General features: G+C 31.9%; 2 protein-coding genes across 2 annotated transcripts in view; one reads left to right on the forward strand and one right to left on the reverse strand.

Annotated features, from left to right (window-relative positions):
• Positions 1-22,626, reverse strand: part of LOC141347627 (cadherin-22-like) — a 51,705-nt gene extending 29,079 nt beyond the window's left edge. The window contains exons 1-3 of the mRNA XM_073852614.1: positions 22,513-22,626; positions 21,038-21,294; positions 12,569-12,705 (exon numbers count right to left, since the gene is read on the reverse strand). Of these exons, the coding sequence (XP_073708715.1) occupies positions 12,569-12,705; positions 21,038-21,294; positions 22,513-22,626 (508 nt within the window). The remainder of the gene's footprint in view (positions 1-12,568; positions 12,706-21,037; positions 21,295-22,512) is intronic.
• Positions 22,627-22,817: 191 nt separating this feature from the next.
• The window catches only part of LOC141347629 (cadherin-22-like), a 16,142-nt gene continuing 15,995 nt past the window's right edge, over positions 22,818-22,964 (forward strand). The window contains exon 1 of the mRNA XM_073852615.1: positions 22,818-22,872. Coding sequence (XP_073708716.1) covers positions 22,818-22,872 — 55 coding nt within the window. The remainder of the gene's footprint in view (positions 22,873-22,964) is intronic.

Raw genomic sequence — 22,964 nt, forward strand, 5'->3', positions numbered from 1 at the left:
CATTTTTATCTGTTCTAAATGTACCTTAAATTAACACTTTTTAAAGTTTTTAATACTCTAATCAACATTGGCATGGATGCTTTAAGCAAATATGTGCTTATTATCAGTGAAACCATACTTGACTAGACTAACTTGTTTCAAATGTCATAGATGTTTTTCAAATAACTTGTTCATGTCTATTAGACACATGAAAAAAAGAACATAGAAACACCAGGTTCCCATTACTTCATTACTTCTCTTTCTTTGCACTGAGCAATTTACTTACACAAGCCTGTTTACATTATTTGCAGGACAGGGCAGCTCACTTCTTCTGAACATGCAAAATCTACGTTTATTATTACATTTGTTTGCCTCTAGGTGCCCACATACTGTCATTTGATGCAGCCAAGTTCTCAACAAAACTGTTTCCATTGTTTTGATGTAATATTTCTGTTATCAGACAACCAAAGTAATATGAAATAATAACTGAAAAAAAATCCTGAATTATGATCATGATTCAATCACTGAAAAGAATCATTTACCGGCATCTGGACATAAGTCACTATTCCCTGCATTATTATCGTTGTTTTTAACTTCCTGTTTGAATGCCTTCAGGATCCTTTGACTTTTTAGGTGTTTAGCCATTTAAAGTTATGTGATCCCAAAAACCTGCTTCTTTTATGTTTTAATGTATTGTTTTGGTTATAATGTACTGATTGGAGAGCCTGGTCTCATGCAAATGCGCACTAGCACGACTTTCTGTTTCTATTTGGCGTGCTATTAACAAGCTGAAATTAACTTTGGCGTACATATGATATGCAATTATGCATGTGTTTGACGTGCATTTAATACGCCGTTTTCGCGTGCATACTCGTATGTGGCTTTACGCATCAACCCCACAGCAACAATCCTAACGTAGCCCGACTCCGCTTGCATTCATTAAATATGGCAGAAGTGCCGGTGTACGCAAAAGGATAAAATACAGAAGTACCTGCGTACCGGCCCACTTCAAGCACTGGAATGAACATAACATCTGTTTTAACCGAAAGCGCTGCTCCACTGCCGCTCGCTGAACAGAGCAGACGCAGATATGAAGAGAGGGAGGTGCGCGCGCATTCATTGGGAGACCTCACGCACGTTCAGCAAAACCGAAGAGCCTCAGAAACTATATTGGGTTTGTCCAATTATGTGTTTATGTATTGTTGCTAGACACTTTTCGCTAGGTTGGCAGCACTGCATCCATTTCTTTAACTATGGGCTAGGTAGTGGGTCAAACAGAAATGCGCGCTGCGTTAATCGCGCGTTAATAAAATTAGTGCCGTTAAAATGAATTTGCGTTAACGCGCGATTAACGCGTTAATTTTGACAGCCCTAATATATATATATATAATGCAATAAAAAAATAAAAGATAAATACATAAAAATAACTTCTTGTCAAAATCAAAAGAATTAATGCAATAAAAAAACAAGATAAATACATAAAATTTTTGTCAATTTATTTGTCAAAATCAAAATAAATAAAATAATATTGTATAATTATACTACATACATATATATATATATATATATATATATATATATATATATATATATATATATATATATATATATAATAACTCACTTTTATATTATAAAACACTAATAATGACTAATAATTCATAATGAGTTTGTCTATTTTTACCAGTAAAAAAATCAAAATATAAAGAAAGAGAAAAATATTTTATAATTACACTATATATTATCTATTGTGGAAAGAAAAAAAAAAAACACAAATAAATAAATAAACAAATGAATGAATGAAAAAAAAATACACAATTTTTTTATGATACTAATTATATATAGATATATTATATCTAACACAAAAAAGATAAATGCACTAGAAAAATTATCTGCCTGGTTTACTAGTCAAAATCACTTATTTTAGAAAATAAAATTTATAATAATACTATATATTATTCTAAAGGAAAGAAAACAAACAAACAAATATTAAATTAATAATATATACTATCATTTATTTTTTAGCATCTAAGTCAAAATTTAAATCATTACAATTTATTGCAATAAATAAAATTAACAAATACGTTAAATAAACACAAAAAAATAAAAAAAGCACTAAAAATGAATATCTTATGCAGTTATAATATATCAAAATACCCATCACCAAAGATATCAAAATATCCATTACAACATGAAACAACTCAAAAATTGTTTCGTTGTGTTAAGAAAAGTTACTTCTGTGATGTCCTCTGCTGTCAGGTTTATAGACACTTGTTTACTCTCCCAATATACTGGAGTCTAGTTACAATGACATACAAGCTACAATGTATCACACAACCTGAATGAAGCATCAGTGTATTCACAATGGAATCCCAATCACAGGAAACAATGTATCACACAGAATGTTACATTTGAAACAAAGAATCCTCTTAACACACGCAGCGGTTGTCATGACGACGGCAAAGTTTACGCTGACCACATCTGTGAGCGCCAGAAAAGAACTAAATCAAACGCTGTTATTTTGTCACATTAGATCCCACTGAAACACTGCAGCCGTATTTTGCAAAAGCATGCTTCTCAACTTCATCATGCATGTTTTAGCCAGCACAACATACAGGCTAAAAATGATGAGTGTCTGGATTTGACTACTTAAATGCCCTCAAATAATAAAATAAGCAATGCATTAAACAGTTTGTGTCTGAATGCACTTCTAACGACTCTCTCCCAGCAGTGAATTCATATGCTAAGCAGCATTTTGGAGGAAATTAACAATTAGCAACTCATATTCTAAATGAAGACAAACAAGACTATACACAGCAAATTTAATGATAAGAGCTCACTGTTTGGGACTGACGTAATGACAAAACACACATAAATATATTCAATATTGGGCTGCAATATCTGATCTTGGCCTTATTAAGCTACAATAAACTGAAAATATTCTCGGGAAATGTGTACATAATTAGTTTCATTTAAGCTGATATATGTAAAATTATCTAGTAATTAAAAAAGCTCTCCGTGTTGGAGGCAACCGATCCTGAGCTCATTTCTGTGCTTCATTATTTCATTAGAAATGTTTTAATTTTCATAAGAGATGCTTCTCAGCGCCATAGCAGGCCACTGAGTGGGCCACCATTTTAATTGTAATGAGACATAATTACCTTTTCCTAATTAAAATCGTGTTATGCTGTTATGCTTGTGTTTATTTACGGGATGTACAGTAGTCCATGCATGTTATGTAATTTATCATATGTAAATTAGTGCTGACTCATTTAAATGTACTTTCATTGTCTTGTTTTTTAAACTTGGCCTATGCATAAAAAAAGCAAATACAGTTTTGGAAAATAAATTTACCCCAAAATCAAAAGAAAGAAAGAAAGAAAAATATATTTTATAATTGTGATATTGTATATAATATCTGAAAATGCAGGAAAACAAAAACAAATCAGCAAAATAAATAAATAAATGGTAGTATTTACTATATTTAAATGTACTATAATATATTTATATTTACTATAAATAAATAAATAAATATTAATCATAGTAGTATTTACTATGTTCTGATAAAAAAATAAAGAAATAAAATGAATAAATAAAAACATTAGTCATTAATCTAGTCATTTTATTGTAAATGTGGCCTATGCATTATAAAACACAAACATATTTGTAAACCGAATACATTTTTGGAATTATTTATTTATTTATCTATTTATTTATTTATTTTTACTTAAAAAAAATCAGAACAATATAGTAAATGCTCCCACGATTTGTATTTATATGATATAAATGTAAGTAAAAGTAAATAAATAAATAAATAAATAAAGTCATGAAAATTCAGGACATCAAACAAAGTAATTTAGTACAATTAAAAAAAAAATTATTAGTCATTATTATAACTATTAGTCATTAAACTTGTAATTTTATTGTAAAGCTGGCCTTTGCATTATAAAACACAAACATATTTGTAAATCAAATACATTTTTGGAAAACCAAATTCACCCCAAAATCAAAAGAAAGAAAAAAATATATTTTATACATAATATCTGGAAATATAGGAAAAATAAAATAAACTAAATAAATTAATACAATTTAAATAAATAAATACTCATCATGGTAGTATGTATGTTGTTCTAATAATAAAAAAGTAAAAATTATAATAAAAAAAAAATCTATAAAAATTTGTAATTTACTGTATAGTTATTTTACTGTAAAAAAAAAAAAACTTTTGATTTTGTGGACACGTTTTGGTGAGATTCAACCAAGAACAGAATAAGAACACAACACGCTGATCGAGTGCAGCGTGCATTAGGAATGGATTTCAAGTGTATTTATTCCCCTAAAGCTATAGCAATACTTTCTCAGTGCTTATATAGAGCACACATCACATCAGAGCTATATTTAACTGGCGATGTGCGTGTGCGATATGAAGAGAAGGGATTTGAGCAGATTACAGGATGCAGAGTTTCTGCTAGTGGCCCAGCAGATGTTGGATGGCCACATATCTTCATGACATATTACCAGTCAGGCACTATATTAGAAAAGCTGCTCCTCAATCCCATTTGAAAGCATGTCGCGGAGCTCGGTATGCGACTTACACGGAAATAAAGTCTTACGGGGTTTGGCAGTACGTCAAATCCAAAAGTACAGGAAGATGATTATGAACTGCTATCTCAACAATCTTTGTCTCAAAACATGCAGACGACACGGAAATAAACACTAATTGTCAGTAAATCTAAATCACAAATGACAAAACAATAATAGGGTTTTAATATCAGATGAAGACGCACAATACAACAACATTTATTTGCTGATTAATTGCTGTGTCAATGCACCACCGGCTCAATTAGCATTGTGAAGCGGAGGTCAATGCATACATGTCAAAATATAATAGATAAAATATAATAATAATAACAAATTTTTTAAATGCATTACAAATATTTGAATGGAAAAGTATTCATTACTGGGACAAATAAAATAAAATAAAATAAAATAAAATAAAATAAAATAAAATAAAATAAAATAAAATAAAATAAAATAAAATAAAATAAAATAAAATAAAATAAAATAAAATAAAATAAATTAAATTAAATTAAATTAAATTAAATTAAATATTTATTGTGCTAATATTCACTATATTGCCCAAGATTGTACTCATTTGGTGATATTTACCATATTGCCCCAGATTGTGCTGATTTCAATAAAAGTAAATTACAAATAAAGTAATTAAAATAATAAAAAATAAAATAAAATAAAATAGCAAACTAAATAAAATAGATAATATTAGTAATATTCATTATATTGCCCAAATTTGTACTGATTTAAATAAAAAAGTAAATTATACATAAAGTAATAAATAAAATTGAATGAAATAAAATGAAATAAAATAAAATAAAATAAAATAAAATAAAATAAAATAAAACGGTGGTGATATTTACTATATTCCCCTAGATTGTGCTGATTTAAATAAAAGCCAATTAAACAATAAAAAAAGTCCATAACAAATAATGTAAAAAATAAAATAAAATAAAATAAAATAAAATAAAATAAAATAAAATAAAATAAAATAAAATAAAATAAAATAAAATAAAATAAAATGAAATAAAATGAAATAAAATAAAATATGTATTACGGAAAATTCACTATATTACTTAAGACTGATTTAAGAAAAAAGTCAACTACACAAAGTAAAACAAACAAACAAACAAACAAACAAATAAACAAATAAATAAATAAATATTTGTCTTTGCAAAATGTTCAGTTGCTAAATTGCCTGAAATTGTGCAAAATTTGTGGAAAAGGCCTGGTGACTGAGGCAAAGTATTTTGTATCCCATTTGACAAATTTTCTCCTTTTTGTATGTGTCCATATGTTGTGCTTTTGCTTTGTATTCTGCCACATGGCTATTGTATATAATCTGTCAAAGTGTCTAATAAGCCCATGAGGGCTGGGCACCAATTAAGGTGTTTGACACTCAGATAAAATATATCATCATCATCATCATCATCATCATCATCATCATCTTCATCATAAATAAAAAAAAAAAAAATCCAAATGAAGTATTTATTTCATTGTAAAACAATTCCTGGACAGTACAGACAGTTTTGTATTGTAGAGGTCACTGCATTTATGTCTAAATATAAATGATAAAATATTTAAATGAATGCATCCACTTACACTGTTTTATAATAAGTTGTAAAAAATATTTTGAATTCAAAACGGCACTGAATGGCTAAATCAGTTTCTCTACACACTGTCAGAAAACATATTTAAAGCAAGTCTAAACAATCTCATATGACTCATTTCCAGTCAAATGTTTGTCTCTTCAAAAACAGAAGAAAATAAAGAAAAAGTTCAGATGGCCTTTGGTGCATTTCTGACTCATAAGAGCTCCAGCGGGAGTAATGCGCAGCAGACGCAACCTTCTCTGCGTGATAGTTGGCACTGAATTAGTAGAACTGACACAGACTGCAGACCTATGGCCTAAATATTAAATTAAACTCGTCTTGTTTTATCAACTCTCCCGGTTGCACTAACCGTGCCTAATGAGCTTCAAATGTTACGCAAATTGACAAAACAATATCTCTGTCCTCAACCCACGCCTGAAGACATCAGAGACGTCCAAGAGAGTAACAATTTGGCATGAAAGCAATAAGTGCATCTTCAGTCTGGACGAGCCTGACTCATTTAAAATAGTGTATAAAGGGCTAAATTTAACTTTGATAGTAAAAACACTGCTGCTTTATTTGCACTGCGTCACAGCCTCTCGGACAGCCCGTGTCAGATGCAATAAACGTCTGTGAACTTGGGTCATCGCTGCAGATGAACTGTGTGAATCATGTTGCTGAACTTCATCTGTCTCAAGAATAAAACAACCCTGGCCAGTACAGTCAGTTTCTTTCCTTAAAACTCAATGCACTGTATTTTGAACATAGAAAAGCTATATATCATTTTAAAATCAATTTTTAACAATCAAATTAAATTACAATGAATGAATGAATAAATGAATGAACAAATAACCAAATGAATGCATACATGAATTAATACATGAATGCATGAATGAACAAATAAATGAGTGAATGCATTAATGCATGCATGAATGAATGAATAAACGAATAATGCATACATGAATGAATGAATGCAAGAATGAACGAATGAATGAGTGAATGCATGAACAAACTGCTTGCATTACTGAATGAATAATTAAATGAATGCATAATTGCATGGATGAATAAATGAGTTCACAAATTAACAAATGAATGAGTTAATGCATGCATGCATGGATGAATGAAAGAATGAACAATCTAAAAAATGAATGAATGCATGATTGCATGAACAAATGAAAAAAATGAATGAGTGAATGAATAAATGCATGATTGTATGAGTGAAAGAATGAATGCATGAATGAACAAATGAATGAGTGAATGCATGCATGAATAAACGGATGAACGCATACGTAAATGCACACATGAATAAGTGAATGTATAAATGAATGCATGCATGTGAATTAATGAAGGAATGAATGAACGAACAAATTAACACATGCATTCACTCATGATTACATGAATTAATGAATGAATGAATGGCTGCATGAATGAATGAACAAATGTATTATTAGTATAACTGCAATATACTGTAATTGTAAGTTAACAAGATCAATTAAATCTGATAAATTAAAATTCTTGAAATTTCCACGTAAAAGAGTTTAATAAAATCATTCTTCATAAAATCCATTATTTGAGAATCTTGAAGTGTATTTCTAACTCTAATATCATGAAGTCAGAAAAACAGTATAATAATTATATATCTTACAGTAAGTAGTAGTACTACTATACTACTATCACTAGTTGATTCATTAACATAGTTCTTAGCAATATAATTGCAATTTAAAAAGATAATACATGTCTGAAGAACTACCATAATTCAAAAACCCTTCATTTTCTTAATTGAAAAGTTATAAACATTCTTAAAATAAAACATATTACAGAAGCAAAACTGCATGACATATTAAGACGTGTTCTTGAATTAAGTCTTAGTTTTTCTAACTCTAATATCATGAAGTTAGACAGACTGTATTAATATTATAATTATATATCTTAGTATTAGTATTATATATCAGTATTAAATATTACTATAAATAAATAGTTGATTCAATAAATTAGTTCTTAGTAATATAACCGCAAGTAAACAAGATAATTCATGCCTGATGAACTACCATAATAACCCTTATTTTTGGAAAACATTAAAAATATTAAATCCTTTGTTATTTAAAAAACAGGCAATATATCTTGAATTAAGATCAAAATCTAACAAAATTAGCTTAATACAAAAATGCTTAAGCTGCCAACAAGGTGAGAAAAACATTTAATTTTGTCCTTGATGTCAAAGACAGCTCATGAAATCAAACCACATGGTATTTCAGAGGTGAATGACTGCATGGATGCATTCAAATCAAGAAAAATAAATAAAATAAAATTTAAAAAAGCTGCCATTTGATGTCCAATGCAAAAGCCACTTGAGAATCTGAACTCAACCAGCAGGGAAATCCACTGGAGCCGCTCCAGTCGTGCTCGCTGTACTTTGGCATTTTCATTAAAAATGAAAGCAAAGAGGTTGGCCGTGATTACAGAAATGTCATTTTTTGTTACATGTAAAGCCTTCTGTATTTCTAATGGCCAAAAAGGGCATATTTTAGAGCAGGAGCCTTGAAACTGCTCAAAATCCAGAGAGAGCGCAGTGCAGTTATTTTTCACTCTCCACACCGAATGTCCTTTCTGTCGAGATAAAGACACAACTGTGTTCATAGTATCTCTTTACCCTAAGGGCAAGACATGATGGTTTTTCTTCTATTTATCACCTGAAAAAGACGAAGCGAGTAAGCGAGAGAGAGAGAGAGAGAGAGAGAGAGGCTGTCTGCAGTTTGATATCATACAGCCTATCAAACGCACAGAAATTATATGTCACTCTTCTTCAGCAGATAGGATTCTGCGGTGAGCCGACGGCCTGCCAGACTTTCTGACAGTAAAACTCCAGTCTGGAAGCATCGTGCCAAGACTTCGGAAAGAAACGGACCTGATAACTCCTTCTGGACAGAAAAGAAAATTTCATCTCCTCAAGTCGACTTTTAGCGCTGGAGCACGCGCGAACATTTGCCACGCCTGCTTTAGTAGGACTAAACCCACAGCCTTGGAAAGATTGAAATTGTATTTATTCCCAGCCAACTGAAGCATATTGAACGCCGTTTCTGTGCATGGCAAGATTTCCCAGATTTTGTCTGAAATATCATATTTACTAATATCTCCAGCAATGGCCCGTGAAACGCTCGCCGCTCGCCGCACATCGATCTGCAAACGTAACTCTTCGATGAACACTCATTACGTTCTTGAGTGGAGTGTGAAATTTTAAAATACGAATGTACGAGGGAATTATGAAAAGCCTTTCCAAACTGGCCACTCGATGCCTCATTGCCCAACGATTCCAGATCCCATGTATTCTGCGGTGAACAAGCACAAGCTTAAAGTCTCTGGGAATTTTGATTAGGCCATTGACTTTTCTAATGCTACTTCTTCCTTTTCTGCAAAACGGATTTTGGCTTCCAGCAAAACCCTGGTATTTGTGTCTGAGACTAGGATTGAAGCGCTTCCTTTCAACTTTTAAGATGACAAATTTCGATTAAAGCCCAAGATGTGATGCAACTCTTAGAAAGAGCCATCATATGTCTTGAGACAAACAAATTGTTTATGACTCTAGAAAAGGGATCTGAATGTTAAAGTTTAAGGGTTAAAGGGGTCATGAAATGGAGAAACAAAATGTTCTTGATATTTACACATATGAAAGGTTTGCCTCAAGTTTCAGAACTCAAAGCTAACTCCCAAGGTTTTTCTTTTTCTTCCAAAAAACCTGGATTTATGTGACACCATGATTTCTCCTTGACACACACCTTAAAAGGATAGTTCACCCAAAAATGAAAATTTGATGTTAATCTGTTTATCCTCAGGGCATCCAAGATGTAGGTGACTTTGTTTCTTTAGTAAAACACAAATTAATATTTTTAACTCAAACCGTTGCAGTCTGTCAGTCATATAATGGCAGTCAATGGGACCCACGGATTTGAGAGTCAAAAGAACACACAGAGACAAAACCAAATGAAACCCTGCGGCTCATGACAATACATTGAGGTCTTAAGACACAAAACTATTGGTCTGTGCATGAAACTGAACAGTATTTATATCATTTTTTACCTCTGATCCACCACAATGTCCAACTGTCCTGAGCGTGTTCACAAGCAGATAAACATCAAATTTAAATTTTGGAGTGAACTATCTCTTTAAAGGGTTAGTTCTCACAAAAAATGAAAATTAGCCTATGATTTACTCACCCTCAAGGCATTCTATGTGTATATTACTTTCTTCTTTTAGTTCAATCCAATCGGAATAACAGTAAAAATGATCCTGGCTCTTCCAAGCTTTAGGTGAACAAGCACAAACTTAAAGTTGTTGGGATTTTTGATTAGGCCATTGACTTTTCTAATGCTACTTCTTCCTTTTCTGCAAAACGGATTTTGTCTTCTAGCAAAACCCTGGTATTTGTGTCTGAGACTAGGACTGAAGTGCCTTCTTTCAACTTTTAAGATGACAAATTTCGACTAAAGCCCAAGATGTGATGCAACTCTTAGAAAGAGCCATCATCTGTCTTGAGACAAACAAATTGTTTAAGACTCCAGAAGTAGGATCCTAATGTTGAAACACGAGGGTTAAAGGGGTCATGAAATGGAGAAACAAAATGTTCTTGATATTTTCACATATGAGAGACACATATGCTCCTTAAAGGGATAGTTCACCCAAAAATGAAAATGTGATGTTTATCTGCTTACCCCCAGGGCATGTACGTGACTTCGTTTCTTTAGTAAAACACAAACGAAGATTTTTAACTCAAACCGTTGTTGTTTGTCATGTAATGTCAGTAAATGGGACCCATGGATTTGAGAGTCAAAAAAAAAACATACAGAGACAAAACCAAATTAAACTCTGCGTCTTGTGACGATACATTGTGGTCTTAGTCTGTCTGGAATCACATGAAGTAACAGAACAAACTGAGACTAAATCCAGAAGACTTGTGGCAACATCTCCACGATGCTTTAAGAGACCTATCTACAAAGCTACCTGAAAAACTATGTGCAAGTGTACCTAAGGCGAAAGAAATGAAAAATAGCGCAAAAATGCATTTTGTGACTCTTTTCTGAAGTCATGAAGATGCACATCCCATCACTAGAAGACCAGGAACATGTCATTTACATCAAATGTCTGTGTTCAACATTGTATTTCTGCATTGTTCTTTATAATAAATGGCACTTGCTTAGGCTTTGTTATCTAATGCAATGACATTCAGACATTTTTAGGTGTCAATATATCTGAAAAGCACTGCAGAGTTACTTAACCATTATGTTGGAGAGCATTTTCTTTTTCCCGAAAAATGCTAGTTAATAGCACTGGACTAAACACACTAATTTTGTTCACACAGGGTATAACAACTTCTACCACAAATTGTATAATTTCTGTACTTTCCCCCACCCCCCCCCCCCCCCCCCCCCACCTTGTTATACCTGTGGGGTTTCCAAAAAAAATAAGATTCAAATACAGCTTATAAATTTCATTTATACCTTCTTATTGCCAAATACTGGATTCAGTCATTGCTTTCAATTGGCACAGGTTTTGTATTTCTTGATTTCTTGATATGTATATATTGTATTAATATATATGTAAGATGTTTTAAGATGTATACATTATCTAAATGATGTATGGTTTGTTAGGATAGGATTCAACTATTGGAAAATATGGAATCTGAGGGTGCAAAAAAAAAAAAAAATCTAAATATACAGAAAATCACCTTTAGAGTTGTCCACATAAAGTTTTTAGCAATACATATTACTAATACAAAAAATAATAATAAGTATATATATATTTATGGTAGGAAATTTACAAAATAGCTTCATGGAACATGATCTTTACATAATATCCTAATGATTTTTGGCATAAAAGAATAATTGATCAATTTGACTTGCTACAAATGCTAAGAAGTGTTGTGGTCCAGGGTCACATATTTACAAACTGTATAGACACACACACAAATACTGATGATGCATGAGCTCAGATCAACAAAGCCTATGATCAAGAAAATCAAAACCTGTGTTAATTAAAGGAAAATAAGTTGATAAAAAGATTGAATTTGAGATTTGGTGATAATATAACATAATGAGAGATTTACAATCAATTTGCTACCAAATTAACACCACATTAGCTAAAGGACTTTCCGCACAGCACACAAAGCAGACTTCTGTGTCAATCTGTCATGCAAAAACAATGTAAATCACTGTTTATTTGTTATGTAGTGTTTTATATGAACACGATAATGGCTTTAGCTTCATTATCTCAGCACTAACATGTATAATACTTCAGCAAACACCATATTATGCTGAAAACCATCCCTCTCTTTTGACTTGAAGGGAATTAAGTCTCTAAATTAGGTGCACAGAATTTGGGCCGCTCGACTGAAACAACATTTGCGATTGATGGAGTGAAGTAAACAGGGTTTGTACCTGCTTCCACTGCGGTAACCGTGATGTTGTGCCAGCCGGCAGTTTCCCGGTCCAGAATCTTTCCTAGAGTGATAGCACCTGTTACAGGATCGATGTTAAAGATCTGCTCCTGGTCTGTGCTTCGGTCTATAGAGAACCTGGGAATAAAGCACAAAGAAGGGTTTAAACAGACTTGAAAACCACTTGTCATTTTTCTTTTAAAAACCCTTTCCTATAAAAAAAAAAAAAGTGTGGGATGGTCAAGCACTGAAAAGACATGAAAATGAACCGACCAAAATTGAAACACTTATTTGCAAATAAATTGTTTAATTCTGAATTGTGCACAAGTCTGTGACAAATACATAAACTGACAGAGCACCAGGCTTATGTTTAGTGAATTGCACAAACTTGATTCAAGATAAAAAAAAATGACTTTTTGAGTTTATGATCATCATAATTTAAAAGACGACACCCATTGTGTTAACTTCTAGTCACGAGTTGTGAGGACAAACTGGAGTCAGTACTTCAATTGCCCTCTCCAAACAAATGATTAATATTTCATACAGCGCTTTGATAAACCAAAATATAGTTTCATCCCGTGTGGAATACAAACACCACCGACAGAGAGATGAGGCGACAAAACTCAATGAGGGTTTTGTAATTTTCCCCTCTGACTCGCTGTACTCTTCATTTTTTTAAAAGCCTTGAGGGTTTAATGTCAGCTTCTGCAGTTTTAGACTTTCTAGAATACAAATTCATGTTAATTAATTCTCTTCTTATTTTACCTTGTGCTTATTACTCTGTGCCAATAGGTTGAGGCGGCGCTTTGGAAAAAGTTAAACTGCCCAAAGGGAGACGGAAGAAAAGAAGTTATTAAAGTCGAGGTGGAACAGATCCTGAATTTAGGCCATGGAAAAAAAAAAAATTAACTACATTATTCTTGTTGGCTTTTAATTGTCATGGAAGCACAAGTCCAATGCCTGATCATTTAAAAAAGGCCTTGAGTTGTTTAACTTCTGCATGTATTAATGTACAGTTGCATTCAAAAGCATTCTTCATGTACAAATAAACAAAGAAAAATACTTAAACTGATACAAAAATGGAAATATTACTGTCTGCAATCATGCCAGATTGGGAATAATACGTCTGGTTGCTTAGAAAACAGCACAACTCTGTCCTTAAAATCAATGTCAACCAAGCATTTTTTTTCCCTTCATTTGAGAAAATTAAAGTAATGACAAATCTTCATCAGATTTTGAGAAATGTAGCATTCCATCACTTGCTCACCAATGAATCCACTGGAGTGAATGGGTGCCATCAGTATGGGAGTCCAAACAGCTGATAAAAACATTACAATAATCCACAAGTAATCCACACCACTCCAATCCATCAATTAATGTCTTGTGAATCCAAAAGCTGTGTGTTTGTAAGAAACTAATCTATTATTAAGACATTTATTCACTTCAAACTGTTGCTTCAGGCCAAAATATGATTCCATAATTCATAATAATGTTTCCTCCAGTGAAAAAGTGGTCTGGTCTAAATCAGGAGAGAAATCTGCACAACCACCGTTTACAATCCAAAACAGTCCAAAAATTCTCTAAACAAATATGTGGGTGGATTTTGATGTGACAGACAACAGGAGATGGATTTTTTCAATAGAGGAAGTGTTATTATGGATTAATACTTGTAATTTGGACAGAAGCAACAGTTTTAAGTTTAAAATGTTGAAATTATGAATTTGTTTCATGCAGCATGCAGCTTTTAGCTTCACAAGATGTTAATTGATGGACTGGAGTGGTGTGGAAACATACTATTATTGTGACGTTTTTATCAGCTGTTTGGACTCTCATTCTGACGGCACCCATTCACTGCAGAGGATCCATTGGTGAGCAAGTGATGCAATGATACATTTCTCCAAATCTGATGAAGAAACCTGAGGGTGAGTTAATATTTAGCAAATTATTATTATTATTATTTGGTGAACTATTTCTTTATTTGTTTTTATGCTTAAGAGAAGAAAAAATATCTCCCAATTGGCAGACATTCACATAAAGTTCCTAATAGATTAAAAAAGGTAAATTTGCTTCTTAAATACAGTAAGGGCATCTTGATTTAAAAATGTGTAGTTATTTCACTGAAAAACAAGACTTTAGAAAGCCATTTCTTGCAGCGTCTGAGAAAAAAATGTAGCACAGGTATCAATGTCTCTCTCGGAGCACATTAAAGTCGAGGTGTAATAATACATCTGACAGCACAACTCTGTCCTTGTTAACTTTAAGAAAAGTAAAACACTGCAAAAAACATATTTTCTTAATTTAAAAAAAACTGAAAGAATGGCAACTGAAAATTTGCTAAAAATGTACTCATCCTCAGGCCATCCAAGATTCAAGTTTGTTCATCAGATTTGGAGAAATGTAGCATTCCAACACTTTCTCACCAATGGATCATCTGCAGTGAATGGGTGCCGTCAGAATGAGAGTCCAAACAGCTGATAAAAACATCACAATAATCTACAAGTAATCCACATCTACTGACAAACAAGGCTTTTTAAAAAGCCATTTCTTGCAGCATCTGAGAAAAAAAAAATCATTCTGATGGCACCCATTCACTGCAGAAGATCCATTGGTGAGCAAGTGATGGAATGCTCGATTTCTCCTAGTTTAATGAATAAACAAACTCATCTACATCTTGGATGGCCTGAGGGTGAGTAAATATTCAGGAAATTATATATTTTTTTAAGTGAACTATTCCTTGAATTGATTTTATGCTGAACACAAGAAAAAATATCTCCCAACTGGCACATTTTCACATAAAGTACCTAATAGATTAAAAAAGGTAAATTTGCTTCTCAAGTAAGTGCATCTTGATTTAAGAATGTGTAGCTATTTTACTGAAAAAACAACACTTTTTAGAAAGCCATTTCTTGCAGTGTCTGAGAAAAAAACAAATGTCATTCTGACGGCACCCATTCACTGCAGAAGATCCATTGGTGAGCAAGTGATAGAATGCTTGATTTCTCCTAGTTTAATGAATAAACAAACTCATCTACATCTTGGATGGCCTAAGGGTGAGTAAATATTCAGCAAATTATAATTTTTGGGGGTGAACTATTCCGGTAATTGATTTTATGCTTAAGACAAGAAAAAATATTTTCCAACTGGCAGATATTCACATAAAGTACCTAATAGATTAAAAAGGTCGTTTTGCTTCTCAAGAAAGAGCATCTTGATTAAAGAATGTGTATTTTACTAAAAAACAAGACTTTTTAGAAAGCCATTTCTCGCAGTGTCTGAGAAAAAAAATCTCATTTTGACGGCACCCATTCACTGCAGAAGATCCATTGGTGAGCAAGTGATGGAATGCTTGATTTCTCCTAGTTTAATGAAAAAACAAACTCATCTACATCTTAGATGGCCTGAGGGTGAGTAAAATATTCATCAAATTAATTTTTTTGGGGTGAACTATTGCTTTAATTGATTTTATGCTTAAGACAAGAAAAAATATCTCCCAATTGGCAGACATTCACATAAAGTACCTAATAGATTAGAAAAAGATCATTTTGCTTCTCAAATGCATCTTGATTTAAGAATGTGTAGTTACTTTACTGAAAAACAACACTTTTAAGAAAGCCATTTCTTGCAGCTTCCGTGAAAGAAAAATGGAGATTTAAATGTAGCACAGGTATCAATGTCTCTCTTGGAGCTCATAAAAGCCACCGCTGAAAGAAAACAAACAAATATTTCCTGTCCAAATAGCAGGAGTGTGTTTTTCCAGCAGGTATAGTGCTCTCCGAGGGCTGCATCCGCTCGCCGTCCCGCTGGTATTGGGTGGTACGGGCGCGGGAGAGAGTGATGGGGCTCTGGGCAAAGCCCCTGTTTGCTAGCTGAGTCCAATGGAGATGATTAAAGTGGTACCGATGGGCATGGGCTCCTCGCCATCCGCCGACATGTGCCAGCCAACCAGCCGAGTTTCCTGCCACTGCGCTCTGCTTTATAACACCTGGAGCACTTTGAGCGCAGCCTCATGCATTTTTAATGGAGGTAATTTGCAAAGGCTACGTGTATGTGTGAGAGAGAGACTATACGGCCAGCCAAAGCCTTTTACTTCCCTTGTGCGTCACCTTTGAGCTGCGGCAATGAGTAAATCATATTTCTGTGCGCTGATGGCTCTGGAGAATAAAAAGCTCTATCAGGATGTCGAATTGCGTGACCGAAATGCAGGGCGGGCGTCTTTCAAAACGGCGAGGGTCGCTACGCAATTCAGATGGAGCTGCTATGGACCACCTGCAGTCCGTTCACTGATCGTCTGACGCACATTATATACAAAAACTTATTTTAACAAATTCTAATTTGATTGACTGGTTTTATGTGAATTCCAGGGTCTTTATCAGTCCAAATGGAAACAAATGATCATTGCCAAAGATTAACAGGTTAGTGTCATCAAATATTGAAAAGCAGGTCTTAATTTGGGTTTGGAAAAGACGGATTCGGCACCTCTGGAATTGGATGTGACATCTATTTAAGTGGATATGCTACTTTTAAAGCCTCTGAAAGAAAAGTTTTCCATGATCTGTACATTTGAAACAATGCTATTGTTAGCTAAAAAAAATTGTTGTTGTTTCTTGGTAAAATAAAATAATAATAAAAAAATAAATAAAATAAAATAAAACTTTTAGATGACAAGTTTAATAAAAAACTTAATTAAATAAAATTCTAAATGATAAAAAAAATTAAAGATTATCATTTAATTTAATACAATAAGATAAAACAAAACTAATAGGATTAAAAACTGAATTAGTAATTAAATTAAATGTAAATTTATAAATTAAAAAATATAAAAATATAAATTCTAATTTAATTTAATTTAATAAAACTGTTAGATGAAAAAATAAATTATAAATTAAGTTTAATTAATTAATTATATACAAATATATTTTTTTATTCCATTTAATAATTTAATTTGGTATAATAAAACTATTAGATGAACATTAAATTAAATAAATTAAAATACTAAACAAATATAAAAATACATTTTAATTAATTTAATGTCATTTAATTTAATACAATTAAATAAAATAAAACTATGAGATGAAAAATGAATAAAAAAGTAAATAAAATAAACAAATTATATTTAAATACTATATTAATATATACATTTAAATTATAAAAAATATATATACAATTTTAATTTTAATTTAATTTAATAAAATAAAATGAATGAGAAAAAAATTGAAATGAGAAATGTTGACAAAGGGAAAATAAATAACAAATTTACTAAAACAAACAAAAAAATAAAAATAAAACAACAAAAATATAAGCTAGTTTAAATATCAATAAATACTTTAATAATACATAATACTAAAAAAAAAAACGAATTTTAAAAATATATAATATTGACTGTATTTCTTCATAATTTATATTTCGTATCATTTTGCATTTTTTGCAATTTTCTCTAAATAAGAAAAATACAACACTAAAAATCTAAATCAATTGCTAAATCAATGCTACAATTAAACACGGTATAACATAAAAGTATGAAAAAGGGTTGCTATTTATCTATTAACAATGACTGCATAATAATAATAAAATAGTCCAGTATGTGATACATGTATATTATGCATCTCTGTCAGAGTTTCTAAGAGTTTTCTGTACTTCTGTGCTCAATTTTTAGGAGTGCTTTTTCACGCCAGGTTATTATTGCATTATAATCTGTTTCAGATAAAGCGGCCCCTTAAGGGCATATAAAAACAAACTGCGCTCGATCACTTAACATGTCAGTCACGCTGTCTCTTTCCGCGTAAGCGTTCCGTTCTTGGCCAGAATGAGCTGAAATGTGAACCAGACTTTATGCCTGAAGTCACAGGTCTGGACACGCAAGACTACACAACAGCAGACAGAAAGTTTTTGCGATCGAGCAGACATTTGACATGCTTCCCAAGGCCTGGAGGTGAAGAAGCCTTTCTGGACGACGTTTGTGTGTGTGTGTTTGTAAAGAAGGATGGCAGGTTGATAACTGTGCGTGCCAAGATGCCCATAGCGTAATGGGAAAAGCCTCCGGCCAGCACATTCCAAGAGCCACACTTTGTTACGCTTCCGTGACTCGATATATCTCCAGTAATAGGCTCCTCAATGGAGGAAATTGATCCTTGTCTAAACTAAGAAGAAGTGGACTGTGGCCAGGGTGCGAAAACACACACACAAATACACACATAAACAAACTGTTTTGCCTTTTCACTTTATCTCATTGAGGCTCACAGTCACTGAAGTTGTGCATTGTGATAAAATAGCTGATAAAGCACCATTGCTGCCAAGCTTAATGATGTATTTAAATTCAAAACCCCTGTAAGATCTATAGCTGCAGAGTTGTGCAACAAAGTTTTGCCCATGCAACAATTTTTCTACAGATGCCTGGCCATATTACTACTAAAAATTGCAGGCCTAAACTTCTGCAGTCTTTCCCTAATGTGATTTATACAGAAACCATTCTAGTATGTTGATTTGCTGCTCAAGAAACATGTCTTATTGTTATGGATGATGAAAACTGTTGTGCTGCGCAATACCGTAACATTATAAATGTCTTTACTGACACCTTTGATCAATTTAATGAAGCTTTGCTGAGTAAAAGTTTTTCTTTCTTTCTTTCTTTCTTACTAACAAAAGGAAACAAAATAAGTAAATAAAAATGACAGAAACATGATAAAATTAGTAAAATATATACATTCTTTAAATGTATATAAATAAAACTAAAAATCAGTCATTAGTATCTTTCTTTCTTTCTACAAATGAAAAGAAAAATCACTAAAATAACTATACATTATATAAATTATACTACTTATAAAATGATAGTAATTACTTTTTTCTTTCTTTCAAAAATATATATAAGCATGACAAAATTACTAAACCTTACACTAAAAATGACAATAAAATTAGCTATACATTCTATAAAATTAAATTAAACTTTTATACCAAAATAACACTGATTTAAAAATTAAGAAAGAAAAATTACAATAGAAGTAGCTATATATTTAATTAAAAAAGACAAAACTTTTATATAAATTAACACAGATTTAAAAAAAATCTAAACTGTATATTAATAAATTACAATAAAATTAGCTATATATTCTATAAATATAATTTATATAATTTTATAAGTCTTACCAAAATAACACTGATTTGAAAATGACTAAAACTTGAAATGACTAAAACTTACACAAAAAAATACAATAAAAGTAGCTATATATTCTATAAAAGAGACAAAACTTTTATATAAATTAACGTATTAAAAAAAAAATTCTAAAATGTACATTAATAAATTAAAATGAAATGAGCTATGCAAAAAACGTTTTACCAAAATAACACTGATTTAAATAAAGATTTAATATTTAAGATTTAATATAAGATTTAAATAAAGAAAGAAATGAAAACGTACACTAAAAATGACTAAAAAGTAACTATACATTCTATAAAAAGAGACAAAACTTTTATATAAATTAACACAGATTAAAAGAAAATCTAAATCTACATTAATAAATTACAACAAAATTATATATACATTTAATACCAATTTAACAGTGATTAAAAAAAAAAAAACAGTAATTACAATTTTGGCAAAATTCCAGTAAAATGTGAAACATGAAGTGTATATATATATATATGTGACCCTGGACCACAAAACCAGTCTTAAGTCGCTGGGGTTTGTTTGTAGCAATAGCCAAAAATACATTGCATGGGTCAAAATTTTTGATTTTTCTTTTATGCCAAAAATCATTGAGAAATTAAGTAAAGTTCATGTTCCATAAAGATTTTTTGTAAAATTCCTACTGTAAACATATCAGAATGTAATTTTTGATTTGTAATATGCATTGTTAAGAACCTAATTTGGACAACTTTAAAGGTGATTTTCTCAGTCTTTTTGATTTTTTTGCATCCTCATATTTCTGATTTCAAATAGATGTATCTCAGCCAAATATTGTCCTATCCTAACAAACCATACATCAATAGAAAGCTTATTTATTGAGCTTTCATATGATGTATAAATCTCAGTTTTGTCAAATTTAACCTTATGACTGGTTTTGTGGTCCTGGGTCACATATATATATATATATATATATATATATATATATATATATATATATATATATATATATATATATATATATATATATATACATACATAATGTTAAGTCTTACATATCTTATTATATAGACACAAACATAAACTCTAAAATCTCTCTGCTCTAAAAAAAAACTCAGACTCCAACATTACCGTATATTACACTAAACCATTCTAAAATATGCAAAATGCCACTAAATATACCAGTAGAAAATGTTCCTGAAACAATATCTGTATCACAATGACAGCACTGACCTTAAAGTCAACATAAAATGGCATTTGCAACCCATTTTACTTCCATAATGCAACATATTCCTAAATGATCCTACATGTGTACATTCAGATATACTGTTCATTAATGGGCTATGCTTGTACCTGATGGGGACGTTATCCATATCCGGGTCTTTTGCAGTCACAATCCCGACCAGCGCACCCAAGCGAGCGTCTTCCTGAACCTCCATGATGGTGCCGGTCGGAGGGATGAAGATGGGAGGCTCGTCCACATCCGACACACTGACCCGCACGATGGTTTGGTCCCGGAAAGAGCCGAGATCCACGAAACGAGGATCCACGTGTTTGTTAACAGCCTCCACGACCACATTATGTGTGCGCTTGTTCTCAAAGTCAAGATGCTGAAAAGAAAGAGACATTTAGAAACTACAAAGTCAGTAATACACACAATGATTTTACTGTAATTCCATAAACGTCCACATTCTGCTTTACATGTCTTTTTACTGTCAAGCCATGACTGATTTTTATCAAGTAAACGTAAGAATGACTTGAGTAATAATTCCAGATGAAAACCTACTGGACTGAAGCAGCTTGGCTTTACTTGGTTTACCTTTTAAGAAAATCAGTCTTAAATCTGATCATCAGGACCTTTTTCCACACTTTTGAGGAACACATTTCCAGAAGTTTACTTTTACTGTTCCTACACTGCAAAAAATGCTTTTCTTACTTATATTTTTGTCTTGTTTCCAGACAAAATATCTAAAAAATCTTAAATCAAGAAGGATATTCTAGACAAGTAAAAATTATTGTTTTGTTTTTAGAAAGAACAAGTCGAAATTAAGTGAGTTTTTGCTTAGAACAAGCAAAATGGGGTAAGAAAAATAAGCTTATTTCAAACAGAAAATAATATTATTGTTCTTACTCCATTGGTAGATTACTTTGCTTGTTTCGAGCAAAAACTTGCTTAATTTTGACTTGTTTTTTTCTGAAAACATCACAATAATTTTTACTTGTCTAAAAAATCCTTCTTGATTTAAGAATTGTAAGATATTTTGACTGGAAACAAGACAAAAATTCTAAGTAAGAAAAGCATTTAAAGAAGTGTGAGTGGAGGAATGATTTTCCCAAGCCTCCAAAACATCTCACATCTTTTGAGGAACGTTTATTTGTCCATATCTCAATCATCATTGGACTGCATTGGATTATATGTTTGGATAATTTTAATCTCATTTTACTAAAACATATTATTGGAGATATAGAATTATATGCATTATAGAGTTATATGCTTATTTACTGATATATAGATCTCCTTGATTTACATTTTCGATCTTATATATATATATATATATATTATATATATATATATATATATATATCAAAATCTGCACCAAACTGCATATTTTGCTCAGTTTTCTAAAATTTCTGACACATTGTCATAAAAGTGTAGTCATAAAAGCCTGATGCATCAAATATGATGCTCTAATAGTAATAACATACTTTTTAAGATTTTTGTGTGTGTGTGTGTGTGTGTGTGTGTGTGTGTGTGTGTGTGTGTGTGTGTGTGTGTGTGTGTGTGTTGGTTTTTGTGGTTTACAAGGACTTTTGACCTGAATACACACCAGCATTACAGGGACATTTGGGTTTATGAGGACAGGGACCATGTCCTTATAATTCCGGCAATGTAGAAGCCATTTTCTAAGTCCCAGGAACTCCCTCTCAAATTTTGGCGCCATGTCCTAATATACCACAAAACCCTGAAATCTTACTATACACTGTGTATCTCTGAACTCGAAAGTGCGCCCCTGGAGCCGGGACCCGGTACAACATCTGCGTCATCAAAAATTTGCATATTACACGCAAGTGTAAGTTTTGAGGCCGCTGATTGGCTAGATCGGTAACGTGGGCGGGAAATCGCGAAAACAAGATGGCGTCGGTGGGCGTGGCTTCAGCCCGCTTCAGTGCACAGTATCTTATAACATGTAAGTTAATGCAATTTAGATTATAAACCGAACCACACATTTAATTACTAGGCTTCATCACAATTATATATTAAATACATATTAGTATTAGT

This window comes from Garra rufa, chromosome 12 (genome assembly GCF_049309525.1).
Source record: "Garra rufa chromosome 12, GarRuf1.0, whole genome shotgun sequence".
NCBI classification, from domain to species: Eukaryota; Metazoa; Chordata; class Actinopteri; order Cypriniformes; family Cyprinidae; genus Garra; species Garra rufa.